This window comes from Hyperoodon ampullatus, assembly GCF_949752795.1.
Source record: "Hyperoodon ampullatus genome assembly, chromosome: 3".
NCBI classification, from domain to species: domain Eukaryota; kingdom Metazoa; phylum Chordata; class Mammalia; order Artiodactyla; family Ziphiidae; genus Hyperoodon; species Hyperoodon ampullatus.
In genome coordinates this window covers 66,331,359-66,343,531 of record NC_136916.1, presented here as the reverse complement: position 1 = coordinate 66,343,531, position 12,173 = coordinate 66,331,359, and the positions used below count along the sequence as shown (strand labels likewise).

General features: G+C 49.4%; 1 protein-coding gene across 1 annotated transcript in view; it reads left to right on the top strand.

The window, feature by feature from the left end:
- Positions 1 to 12,173, top strand: part of TMEM266 (transmembrane protein 266) — a gene marked incomplete at both ends in the record, with an annotated part of 84,812 nt that overhangs the window by 17,802 nt on the left and 54,837 nt on the right. Inside the window, 2 exons of the mRNA XM_079700585.1 lie at positions 1,035 to 1,189; positions 4,124 to 4,197. Coding sequence (XP_079556711.1) covers positions 1,035 to 1,189; positions 4,124 to 4,197 — 229 coding nt within the window. The remainder of the gene's footprint in view (positions 1 to 1,034; positions 1,190 to 4,123; positions 4,198 to 12,173) is intronic.

Here is a 12,173-nt window from a genome sequence, read left to right as displayed (position 1 = left end):
TATTAATGGCACTAAAATGTCCTGCAGAGAAAAATATCCACTTAACTTTTTTTAAAATAATTAAAAATTTTTTTTAATTTTATTTATTTATTTTTGCCTGCACTGGGTCTTCGTTGCGGTGCACGGGCTTTCTCTAGTTGTGGCGAGTGGGGGCTACTCTTCATTGTGGTGCATGGGTTTCTCATTGTGGTGGCTTCTTTTGTTGTGGAGCATGGGCTCTAGGCGCATGGACTTCAGTAGTTGTGGCTCACGGGCTCAGTAGTTGTGGCTCGCGGGCTCTAGAGCGCAGACTCAGTAGTTGTGGCGCATGGGCTTAGTTGCTCCGCGGCATGTGGGATCTTCCCGGCCCAGGGCTCGAACCTGTGTGCCTTACATTGGCAGGCAGATTCTTAACCACTGAGCCACCAGGGAAGCCCTATCCACTTAACTTTGACCCAAATTTTCTAAAACTTATCCAACCTTAGAAACTTTTTATTGAGTAATGATCATTAACATTCTGTGGAACTAGCATTCCTTACAATCTACTTTGAGAAACAGGGATCAGTTCAGATCTTTCCTTGTATAGCTGAAAAAACAGAAAATTCACTTATGAATTCATTGAGCATTTATTAGAGGTGGGCTGAGGGTATCCTAAATGCAGAGCCTGTGCTAGGTTCTGAGACCTATGCGGAAGTATAATATAATAAGTGTAATAATAATAATAATAATTCATGCAGCACTTACCACATAACCAGGCTCTCCACTAACCGTTGTGGTCTTCCATCTTTACAAGAAGGCTATGAGATGTGGTTTTGTACCCATTTTAAAGATGAGGAGACTGAAGCATGGGGAGATGCTGTGAGCTGCCCGGGTCAGCCTGTATACCGAGCTCCATCTCTTAATGAGATGTTTCTGGTCTTCTGTCATTCTACCCAGTGGCCCCTTGAAGAAAGCTGTGTTTCATCAGGAAGCAGAGCCGGGAGGTGTTGAGAGCAGGGCTGTGGTGGGGACCTCACCCCCTCTCAGTGCCTTCTTCCCCACTTTTGTCCCCGCAGGTCTACCTGGCTGAAGCCGTGCTGTGGGAAGAGAGCAGCCGTGTGGCAGGTATTTTTGCTCAGTGCAAGTGTCAACAGTTTCCTGGTAGCCTGTGTAATATTGGTGGTGATTCTCCTGACTCTGGAACTTCTAATAGATATAAAGCTTCTCCAGTGTGAGTAGCAAGAGAGATACATATGTAAATACATATGATGTCAATATTCCATGTGCATCCATCAGGGGTCCCCAACTAGCAGTGTGATCTGCCCCCAGCCTGACGGCACTGCCCACCCCTGGCCCCATGGCCCATGGGGATGACCATTGGGAGGAAAGCATCTGGCAGCTTGTCTCCCTGCCACCCCCAGCATCGCTTTGCCCCCCTCCACCCAATGTGGCCTCTTCACTCCCCTTCCCCAGCATTCCATGATCAGAAACTGATGAGATCCAAAATGTTGGGGACCCCTGTGTGCACCTTTTTTTTATTGTTCCCATTTGGAATTTTCCAGGTTGGAATTTGCTGTAGCTTAAAGAGAGTTCCCATGTGTGGAGGCGTCTCACCTTGTAGTAACTAATAATGACAGCAGCCACAATGATGCTATGATTCCTTGTATTTTTATCCATCTGTAAGTTGGCAGTGTTATTTATCTATAACGTGATCATTTTGAAAGCACTTCTCCATGTATTTGACCCTAGTAGCAACCCTGTGAGACAGGCAAGACTGGTATTATCCCTTTTTATGGATTTGGGAATTAAGCTTGGGATAAGTTAGACTTTTCCTAGGTGAGAGGTATTAGAGCTGGGACTTCAAGCCATCAGGCCAGTTTTCTTTCCCAACCTGGTCCTCTTGGTGTTCGTCCTAGTTTCATGTTCTTGGGAGCCTGATGCGCATGGCAGCACATAGCTTGTCTGCCACCTCTTCTGTCCTTCTAGGTGTCCCTTGGCAGCATGTCTGTCAGAGCGGAGGGCCCTCTTTCTGCCTCCCACCCTGTAGACCCCTGTTTGGTGCACGAGCAGGGGGCCAAGGGTCTTGACGCTTGGCTTTGGCTGAGTGAGTGGTTTCTGGTAGAGCTCCTGGTTCCCCAGAGGTCCACTAGTCAGAAGACGGCTCATTCGAGTGCAAATTAAAAAAAGAAATGAAATTGTTGGCCCCTGAGAGATTTCCTTTCCTGCCATTGGCAAAATCCAGGACTGTAGATCCGGCCACCCCCAGACCCATTCAGTCATCTTAGACTTGTATTCTCAAATGCTCCCAGACCCTTTACTGGAGTCTGTATTCAGGGTCCGTCCTATTCAGGGTTCCAAGTCCTATTAACCTTCCCTACTCTCTGAGAGAGGATGGCGGAGAGTGCAGAATTGCTTTTGTCTGATAAGCCTCGTTGGCTTTTGTACAGCTGGTGGCCCCTTGGTTCCAATCAAAGTATCTTCCAGCAGAAAGTGACTAGCACTGATTTTACACTCAACCTGTCTTCAATTAAACCATGTTGTATACCTTCCCTCCTACTCATCGGTATGTCTGCTTTTTATGAGGTCTGACCATAACAGAGTCATTCTTTCCTTATTGTGGGTGATACTTGGGGCTCCTGGCCGCTCAGGCATTGAGTAGAACTGAGAACACGGCCGACACTGGAATTTTGCTTAAAACTAAGCATCCAGGAGATTGATTTTGGTGGGAGATCCACTAGCAGCTCATAAAAGGCATCTTAAATTCCATAAAACGCACAGTCAGAGATTTATTGCTCTTCTAAAGCAAACCATAAAAAAAGGCACAGGAATTCATTTGAGAAATAATGGGGAGAGATTTTATGCTTCCAGAATCATCTGGAGGTCTTTTCAGAGTCACACAGGCCTCAGCCTCCCAGTTCCCACTCATATTCATATGACCCAGGACGGAAAGAATCCACAGTGTGGCAGGACTTGCCTTCTGAGGCTTGTATTGGTCCAAAGCCAGGAACCCCAAAGTCTCCCACTTGGAACCTGTCTTTGAAGCCTCCTTCCCCCAGGACACGCTCCAGGACCTTGTTTCCACCTACCCCCAGGGCTTGCTGATCTCAGAGCTTTGGGGGAGGCTGTGGGTTCCTCTCTTTCGGCCAGCCCACCCCACTGATAGCTCTGGTCATCTTTCCTTGTCCCCCAGGGGATCTGAGATGCGTGCTGACCAGAGCCCAGTAGGGAAGTGTGCTCCCAGCTGCATTCCTGCACCTTGTTTTGGTCCTGCCCCACTGTCCAGGGATGTTCTACCAGTATCTCTTTTAGGCTGGCCCTCTGAGGGGGCATCCCCTCCCACCCACTCTCCATCAGAGCCCACCTGACCTTGTCCTGGGCCCCAGCACCCTACTTTTGGCCTTACTCCCTGATAAACTATGCTCTGCTACAGCTCAGAGGCTGGTCACGGCCCCTGTATTGTGAAAGGGCCTGCCAGAGGTACTGCCTTAATGCCAAGGATTGCCTGGTGGAAGGTGGGGTGGGAGCTTTCAGTGGCTGATAGCTCTCCCCGCTCATATGCTGGTGTCCGGAGGCGTGGCAGCCCCCAGCTGCTCACTCTGCCACTTTCGGGAGGCTGACACCCTGCCCCACCCCTGGTGTCCTCTTCCAGTCCCGGCTCCTGCCTTCTCCCCCAGAAGACCCTGGCTGACGTTGCCGTCTCAGCCACTCAGAATTTTCAGAATGAGAAGTCAGAGTAAGCTGGCCTTAAGCCCCACTCACAGCGCACGGTGCTTTGGGGGTGAATTGTGGGGATTTCTGGAAGCTCATCTAGATCTGACCGAAGCTGCCCATCCAGGTCTGAGGTGTCTTCTTGATCCCTCTGGAAGGCTCCCCTGGAAGGCTTCTTTCTGGGCACAAAGCCCATGGCGGCTGATGGGACTGAGCTGGAACTCTAAGAGGCAGCCCATTGGATGGAGGGAAGAACAGCATCACAGGCCCACCAACCTCCACCACCTCCATCACAGACACCCCTTAAAGCTGCCTGGTGTTCTCTGGCCCGACTGCATCCAGATCTAAATGCTCATGCTACGGGCTCCTGGAGGCCTGCCTCCATGCTATGAGGCCCCCTTTACTGATGCACCTAATTCCTTGCTCCTAAAATTGGCCCCTGTTATTGTGCTTGCAGTTTCCAGTGCATTCCAGTTTGCTGGCGTGATACACTGGATCAGTCTGGTCATTCTCTCAGTGTTCTTCTCAGAGGTAGGTCGAGACTTGGGCCCTGTGACCATCTCTTTAGGGCAACTCCTGGCCCGGGGAGACCAAACTTTATTCTCTAAACACTTTCTAATGACAGACCCTCTGCCAGACCTTGAGGCTGCAAAGAGGGAGACACAATGCAGGGACCTGAGTTCTGTGCTGGGCCTCAGTGGGTGACCCAGACAGTGAGCAGGTGTCGTCCAGGTGAGGGTAGATGGTGACATCTGTGAAGGTGAGACTGAGTGAGACATAGTTGAAGGAGAGCAAATAGTTCGTGTGACTGGTAAAGAGTAGGCGGAGGCCGGGCTGAAGCCCAGGGGGCCTGGAGGTGGGGAGACTGATTAGGACTCTGTGGCCATGGTCCTGGGTACATAGGTGACTTGCCCCTCGGGGTCGAAGCCCAGGGGGCAGAGAGGGTGGAGTCACAGGGCTGGGCAGTGGACTTGACCCAGTGCTTCAGTGGGTACAGGGTCTGGCTAGACTGAGCTGTGCCCCCTCTGTGGGAACAAAGGGGCACGTGTCTGGGATGAGGGAGCATGGGTGCCCTTCGTCGTTGCTAGAGCCAGCTGATGAAGCCCAAGTCCGTATCTCTGTGTGTGAGGTAAGAGGGAAAAAGCACCTGGAAGCTCGTGGGCCCTGGGTTTTGGTGGGAGCTGATAGCCCTGAGTGGGTCTGAAATGTGTGGGAACAGTTCCCCCACCTTGACATGGGGGTGAGTGACGCATCCTCTGAGCAGCTCCCGGCCTCTCACAGTGACCCCCTGGCCTGTGTTTCAGGGGCATTGACTTGGGGCTGCTCCCGGCAGGGTCTTCAGGGGAAGCCGAGAAGACTGGGCTTCATCCTATGCTCAGCGGCGGGTCTTTGAAGGACTGGAGAGTTTTGTGTGGAAATCCTGTCCCTCCTAACAGAAGACAGGCCCAAGTCAACTGGCCACTGGCCCACTCCCTGTGTGTGCCCTCAGCCCCACGACCACAGGTCCAAATTAGCCCATGCAGAGCCCCAGTGGGGCCTTTCAGCATGGTCAGCAAGCATGGGCGGAAAGAAAGGAATACGATACAGAGCCTGCTGGGGTGGCGTGTATGCCTGCACGTGTGCGCGTGCACGCACACACACACACACGCAAGCAGCTTACACCAGCAAGGGTGATGCCATCTCAGAGGCAGAAGGGGCTCTGAGTCCCAGAGCCCAGCAGGGCCTTGAAGGAGGAAGGATGCTCCGGGAGAGCAATGATGTGGGTGGAGTTACGGAGGAAAAGAGTTTTTTGTACTGTGATCGGGGAGCCCAAGGAGTTAAGCACCCCAGGGTCCTCCTGGGCCGGCTCTGACCCCATCTAATGGCACGTACTTTCTCTCTCAGACTCAGGGGAGGCCTGGGCCTCAGACCTTGAATCCAGAATCCTGAGTCTGGGTGTGGGGTGTGGTGGGGCTGGGCAGCAGGCATTCCAAGCATGGAGCATTCTTTCCCAGGCCTTGGCTCCCGCAGCCCACGGGGTTGGCAGGCGAGGACTCCAACACTGCCCTTCCTGGGAAGCGTCCCTAACAGCTCACCAAGGTCATTGCCCTAGAGGTGCCTCAGACCCCTGAATAGTGCCTGCTCCCCAGCCTGCTGCCCCTTGGAGTGTCCTGCCCTCCTGGCCCCCCTTGTCTCCGCTCACTGGGATTCCCTCCCATGCACACATGGGCTGTGGCCAGATGTCTCCTTGATGCAAACCTTGGAAAATGTGCCATGTGTCTGTGACTGCCAACAAAAATGTTTAATCAGTTGCTGCGGTTCTTCCATCTATCCCTGTGCTTTGGTTTTATTGGCTTTGCAGAATTTATTACCCAGCGTTAATTTGGCATTCCCTTCCTGTCACTGCTGGAGACGAGCCACCTGAAACAGACAAGCACCAGTGCAGAGGAATCGTGGCCTCAGAGCCCCCCTTCCCCCACCCCATGCCACGGAAGAGGCTGGGCTTCCCACAGGCTCAGCAGGGAGAGCTGGGGGCTGGCGGAGGATGACTGTGACCTTGGACCTTGTTAGAGATGGTGAGGGTGGGGGTGGAGCTGTAAGGTGGGAGTAACAGAGGAGTAACAGAGGGGTAGCCGGGGTAACAGGTGTAACAGACGGGTAACAGAGGCGTAATGGAGGAGTAACAGAGGGGTAACAGAGAGGTAACAGAGGAATAACAGAGAGGTAACAGGGGTAACAGGTGTAACAGAGGGGTAACAGAGGCGTAACAGAGGAGTAACGGAGGGGTAGCAGAGGGGTAACAGAGAGGTAACAGAGGAGTAACAGAGAGGTAACAGAGGCGTAACAGGAAAGTAACTAGGGAGACCTGCCTCCCCCAGTACACCCAGCCCAGCGTGAGCGGAAGGGCTGGTACCCAGTGATCTCGTGAGGAGGCAGCCCAGCTAGCAAGCCGGGGTTTCCACGGAGCTCCCAGGAGAACCTAGCATCCGAAGAGGTTAGAACAGTCCCATAGAGGCCCCTTCCCCCTGCTCCCCGGAGGGCTGGAAATGTGCAAAGGTGTCTGTGCTTCTCACAATGACTGGGGCACAATGACTCCCCCTTTCTAGTGTGAAGGGCCAGGGCAGCCAAACATCCCTCAGCCGCAGAGCAGGCCCTGCGTATTTGCCTGCTGAAAATGCCAGCAGTGTCCCTTTAAAACCACATGGACAAGGACGGCAGCCCAGGGTCACATAGCCAGTTCCCACCAAAAGCGGCCCAAGGCTCTGGACTCTTCGTCTGGTCCGTCACCACTGCATCCTCCCCATGGCCCTAGTGCCGGCAGGTGGGGAGCAGACCAAGGATCTGGGGGAAGGGCCTGAGCCAGCAACTGAGAAAGAAAAAGCCCAGCCCTGAAATACCTCTGACCACAAACCCAGCACAACTGGCAGGCCGCCTCACCTAGGGAGAAGCGAATACCACCCCTTCGGAGCTGGCCCTTCTTCCTCTGGGAAATGGCTGCAGGCCAAGGGTGGGGGTCAGTCCGAGCCAGCTGACTTAGCATGGGTGTGGTGTCACAGGCAAATTCCAAGAAAGTCCAACCCAAAGGACTCCAGATGCCAGGCAGCCTTTCACCTTGTGCTGAGCGATATTCCAACCCTTGTCTCAACTGAGCTTTAGGACAGCCCCTGAATTGGGCGGGACACTTTGTGAGTTAGGAAACTGAGGCCTAGGAGGAGCGGGCGGGACAGATGCAGGCCTCGGGGTGGGTGAGCAGTGGGCCAGCCCATCCTTGCCCATCTCAGAGCTCTGAGGGCTGCTCCAGGGAAGATGCCCCGGAGGACAGAGCTAGGCCCACAGAAGAGAAGTGCAGGGCTGGTCTGACCTCAGTTTGAGGACATCTATGCAAATAGGCCGAGCTATTCACCAGTGAGGCAGGTGCTTTTCAAAGTGGTGAGAGCAGGCGCCCCGCACCCAGTCAGGCCGTGTAGGTGCCCTACAGGGGCCCGAGGTGAAAATGGGTGCCTGGGAGGCTTCTGGGTCCTGCTGTGCTAGGTCAGCCAGGGTCATCCCACTTCCATGGGGCCCTGCAGCACGAAGACCGGGCAGAGCCTTCGGAATCCAGATGGAGAATTGTGCTAATGGTGTTTCCAAAGTGCCCCCCTGCCCTTGGCTGAGACCAGGCCCAGCAGCCACTTGCCACCAGGGAGGCCAGCAACTTCTCTTCCTGAGCATGAGGCCTTGGGCCCCAGCCAGGCTGGGCTACCCTGCAGCAGGGCCTTAGTACAGGTCATGGGGTGTTGGACCCATCCCCTAATTGGGGTGGAGATGCAGAGAGGCCCTGCTCTTCCTGGGAGAGGAGAAAGCCAACCCACGCTGGCCTTCTAGACAGGAGCCTCAAGGCAGTGGCAGCAGCTGCTGCATCCTCTTCCTCGTCCTCCTCCTGTTTATTATTATTAGGATTCTATTGAGGTGAAATTTACATAACAAAACATTTTAAAGGTTCAGTGGCATTTAGCACACACACAGTGTTGTGTGACCATCACCTCTTCCTAGTTCCAAAGCATTTTCATCACCCCCAAAGGAGACCCTGTCCCCATTAAGTGGCCACTCCCCCATCCCCACTTTTCCCCAGCCACTGCCAACCACTAATCTGCTTTCTGTTTCTATGAACTTAACTCTTCTGGATATTTCATATAAGCGGAATTGTATGATGTATGACCTTTTGTGTCTGGCCCTTTCACGCAGCACGGTTTCAAGTTCATCCACGTTGTAGCATGCATCAGTGCCTTGTTCCTTTTTATGTCTCGATACTATTCCATTGTATGGATAGACCACATTTTGTGTATCCACCTGTCAGTTGATCAAGGTTTTCTTTAACATCAGGGCCACCTCGTTCTCCCCGGCACTGCCTCTTAAAGTTGTCCTGGGCTACGCTGGGTCTCGAGGGAGTCTGGTCTGCAGGGTTACCTGTGCTGTGTGCCAAGTGAGGGCCGTTGCCAAACTAAACTGAGCCAGGGCCTCCCTCATCTGTGCACGTCAGCAGCCACCCCAAGATTCTGGATCTGTGAGGGGTCCCTCTCCTGCCTGCTCCCTCCTCCCAGGGGGGCCCTGGTGAGCCTCAGTCATCAGATGGAAAGCAAGAGGGTTGTGCTGCTTTTTTTTTTAAATTTATTTTTAACTTTTTATTTTATGTTGGAGTATAGTTGATTAACAATGTTATGTTAGTTTCAGGTGTACAGCAAAGTGATTCAGGTATACATATACATGTATCTATTCTTTTTCAAATTCTTTTCCCATTTAGGTTGTTACATAATATTGACCAGAGTTCCCTGTGCTATACAGTAGGTCCTTGTTGGTTATCCATTTTAAACATAGCAGTGTGTACATGTCAATCCCAAACTCCCTAACTATCCCTCCCCCCCAATAACCATAAATTCCATTCTCTAAGTCTGTGAGTCTGCTTCTGTTTTGTAAATAAGTTCACTTTTATCATATAAGCGATATCATATGATATTTCTCTTTCTCTATCTCACTTACTTTACTCAGTATGACAATTTCTAGGTCCATCCATGTTGCTGCAAAATGGCATTATTTCATCCTTTTTAATGGCTGAGTAATAGTCCATTGTATATATATATACCACATCTTTATCCATTCCTCTGTCGATGGAATTTAGGTTGCTTCCATATCTTGGCTATTGTAAACAGTGCTGCAAAGAACTTTGTGGTGCTGTATCCTTTCAGACCATGTTTTTCTCCAGATATATATCCAGGAGTAGGATCGCTGGATCATATGGCAACTCTATTTTTAGTTTTTTAAGGAACCTCCATACTGTTCTCCATAGTGCTGTATCAATTTACATTCCCACCAACAGTGCAAGAGGGTTCCCTTTTCTCCACACCCTCACCAGCATTTATTGTTTGTAGATTTTTTGATGATGGCCATTCTGACTGGTGTGAGGTGATACCTCACTGTAGTTTTGACTTGCATTTCTCTAATGATTAGTGATGTTGAGCATTCTTTCATGTGTTTTTTGGCAATCTGTATATCTTCTTTGGAGAAATGTCTATTTAGGTCTTCAGCCCATTTTTGAATTGGGTTGTTTGTTTTCTTGATATTGAGCTGCATGAGCTGCTTGTAAATTTTGGAGATTAATCCTTTGTCAGACGGCAAACTTAATCCATTAATGTTTTGTGTGTTCTGACTGCTCCACCCACCAGCTGTTCCCCAGTCTCTCTCCCTTCCCTCAGCCTCTCTATTCACTGAGACACAGTATTGAAATTAGGCCAGTTAATAACTCTTAATGGCCTCTAAGTGTCAAGTGAAAAGAAGAGTCACACATCTCTCACTTTAAATCAAAAGCTAGAAATGGTGAAGCTTAGTGAGGAAGACATGTCAGAAGCAGATACAGGCCAGAAACTAGTCCTCCTGCACAAGACAGTTAGCCAAGTTGCGAATGCAAAGGAAACTTTCTTGAAGGAAATTAAAAGTGCTACTCCAGTGAACACACGAAGGCTGAGAAAGGGAAATAGTTTTATTGCTGCTATGGAGAAAGTTGTAGTGCTCTGGATAGAAGATCAAACCAGCCACAACATTCCCTTAAGTCAAAGCCTACTCCAAAGCAAGGCCCTAATTCTGTGAAGGCTGAGAGAGGCGAGGAAGCTGCAGAAGAAAAGTTGGAAGCTAACAGAGTTTGGTTCATGAGGTTTATGGAAAGTCGCCATCTCCATTACATAAAAGTACCAGGTGAAGCAGCAAGTGCTGATGTAGAAGCTGCAACGAGTTATACAGAAGATCTAGTTAAGATCATGAATGAAGGTGGCTACACTAAACAAAGGGCTTTCAATGTAGACGAAACAGGCTTCTATTGGAAGAAGATGCCATCTAGAACTTTCATAGCAAGAGAGGAAAAGTCAGTGCTGGCTTCAAAGCTTCAAAGGACAGGCTGACTCTCTTGTTAGGGGCTAATGCAGCTGGTGACTTTAAGCTGAAGCCAATCCTCATTTGCCATTCTGGAAATCCTAGGGCCCTTAAGAATCATGCTAAGTCTACTCTGCCTGTGCTGTCAAATGGAACAACAAAGCCTGGATGCCAGCACATCTCTTTACAGTATGGTTTACTGAATATTTTAAGCCCACTGTTGATACCTACTTTCTTTCCAAATATTACTGCTCACTGGCAATGTGCCTGGTCACCCAGGAGCTCTGATGGAGATGTACAAGGAGATTCATGTTGTTTTCATGCCTGCTAACATCTATTCTGCAACCCATGGATCAAGGAGTAATTTTGACTTTTTGGTCTTATTCTTTAAGAAATACATTTTGTAAGGCTCTAGCTGCTACAGATAGTGATTCCTCTGATGGATTTGGGCAAAGTAAATTGAAAACCTTCTGGAAAGGATTCACTATTCTGGATGTCATTAAGAACATTCATGATTCATGGGAAGAAGTCAAAATAGCAGCATTAATGGGAGTTTGGAAGAGGTTGATGCCAACCCTTATGGATGACTTTGAGGGGTTCAAGACTTCAGTGGAAGAAATAAGTGTAGATGTGGTAGAAGTGGCAAGAGAACTAGAGTTAGAAGTGGAGCCTGAAGATGTGACTGAATTACTGCAGTCTCATGATGAAACTTTAATAGGTGAGGAGTTGCTTCTTATGGGTGGGCAAAGAAAGTGGTTTCTTGAGATGGAATCTACTGCTGGTGAAGGTGCTGTGAAGATTGCTGAAACGACAACAAAGGATTTAGAATATTGCCTAAACTTAGTTGATGAAGCAGCAGCAGGGTTTGAGAGGATTGACTCCAATTTTGAAAGAAGTTCTACTATGGTAAAATGCAATCAGACAGCATTGCCTGCTGCAGAGAAATCATTCATGAAAGGAAGAGTCAATCCAAGCAGCGAACTTCTTGTTATCTTATTTTAAGAAATCACCACAGTCACCCAACCTTCAGCAAACACCACCCTGATCAGTCAGCAGCCATCAACATCGAGGCAAAATCCTCCACAGCGAAAAGATTACAACTTGCTCAAGACTCAGATGGTTAGCATTTTTTAGCAATAAGTATGTTTTAACCAAGGTATATACATTATTTCTTTAGACATAATGCTATTGCACACTTAATAGACTACAGTGTAGTGTAAACATAACTTTTATATGCACTGGGAAATCCAAAAATTCCTGTGACTTGCTTTATTGCAATATTCGCTTTAAAAAATTTTTTTTAAATTTATTGAGGTATAGTTGACTTACAGTGTTGTGTTAATTTCTGCTATACAGCAAAGTGATTCAGTTATACAAATATATACTTTTTATATTCTTTTCCATTATGGTTTATCATAGGATTTTAAAAAATAAATTTACTTATTTATTTGTCTATTTATTTTTAGCTGCATTGGGTCTTCGTTGCTGTGCATGGGCTTTCTCTAGTTGTGGCGAGCGGGGGCTACTCTTCGTTGTGGTGCACGGGCTTCTCGTTGCAGTGGCTTCTCTTGTTGTGGAGCACAGGCTCTAGGCACGCAGGCTCAGTAGTTGTGGCCCATGGGCTCTAG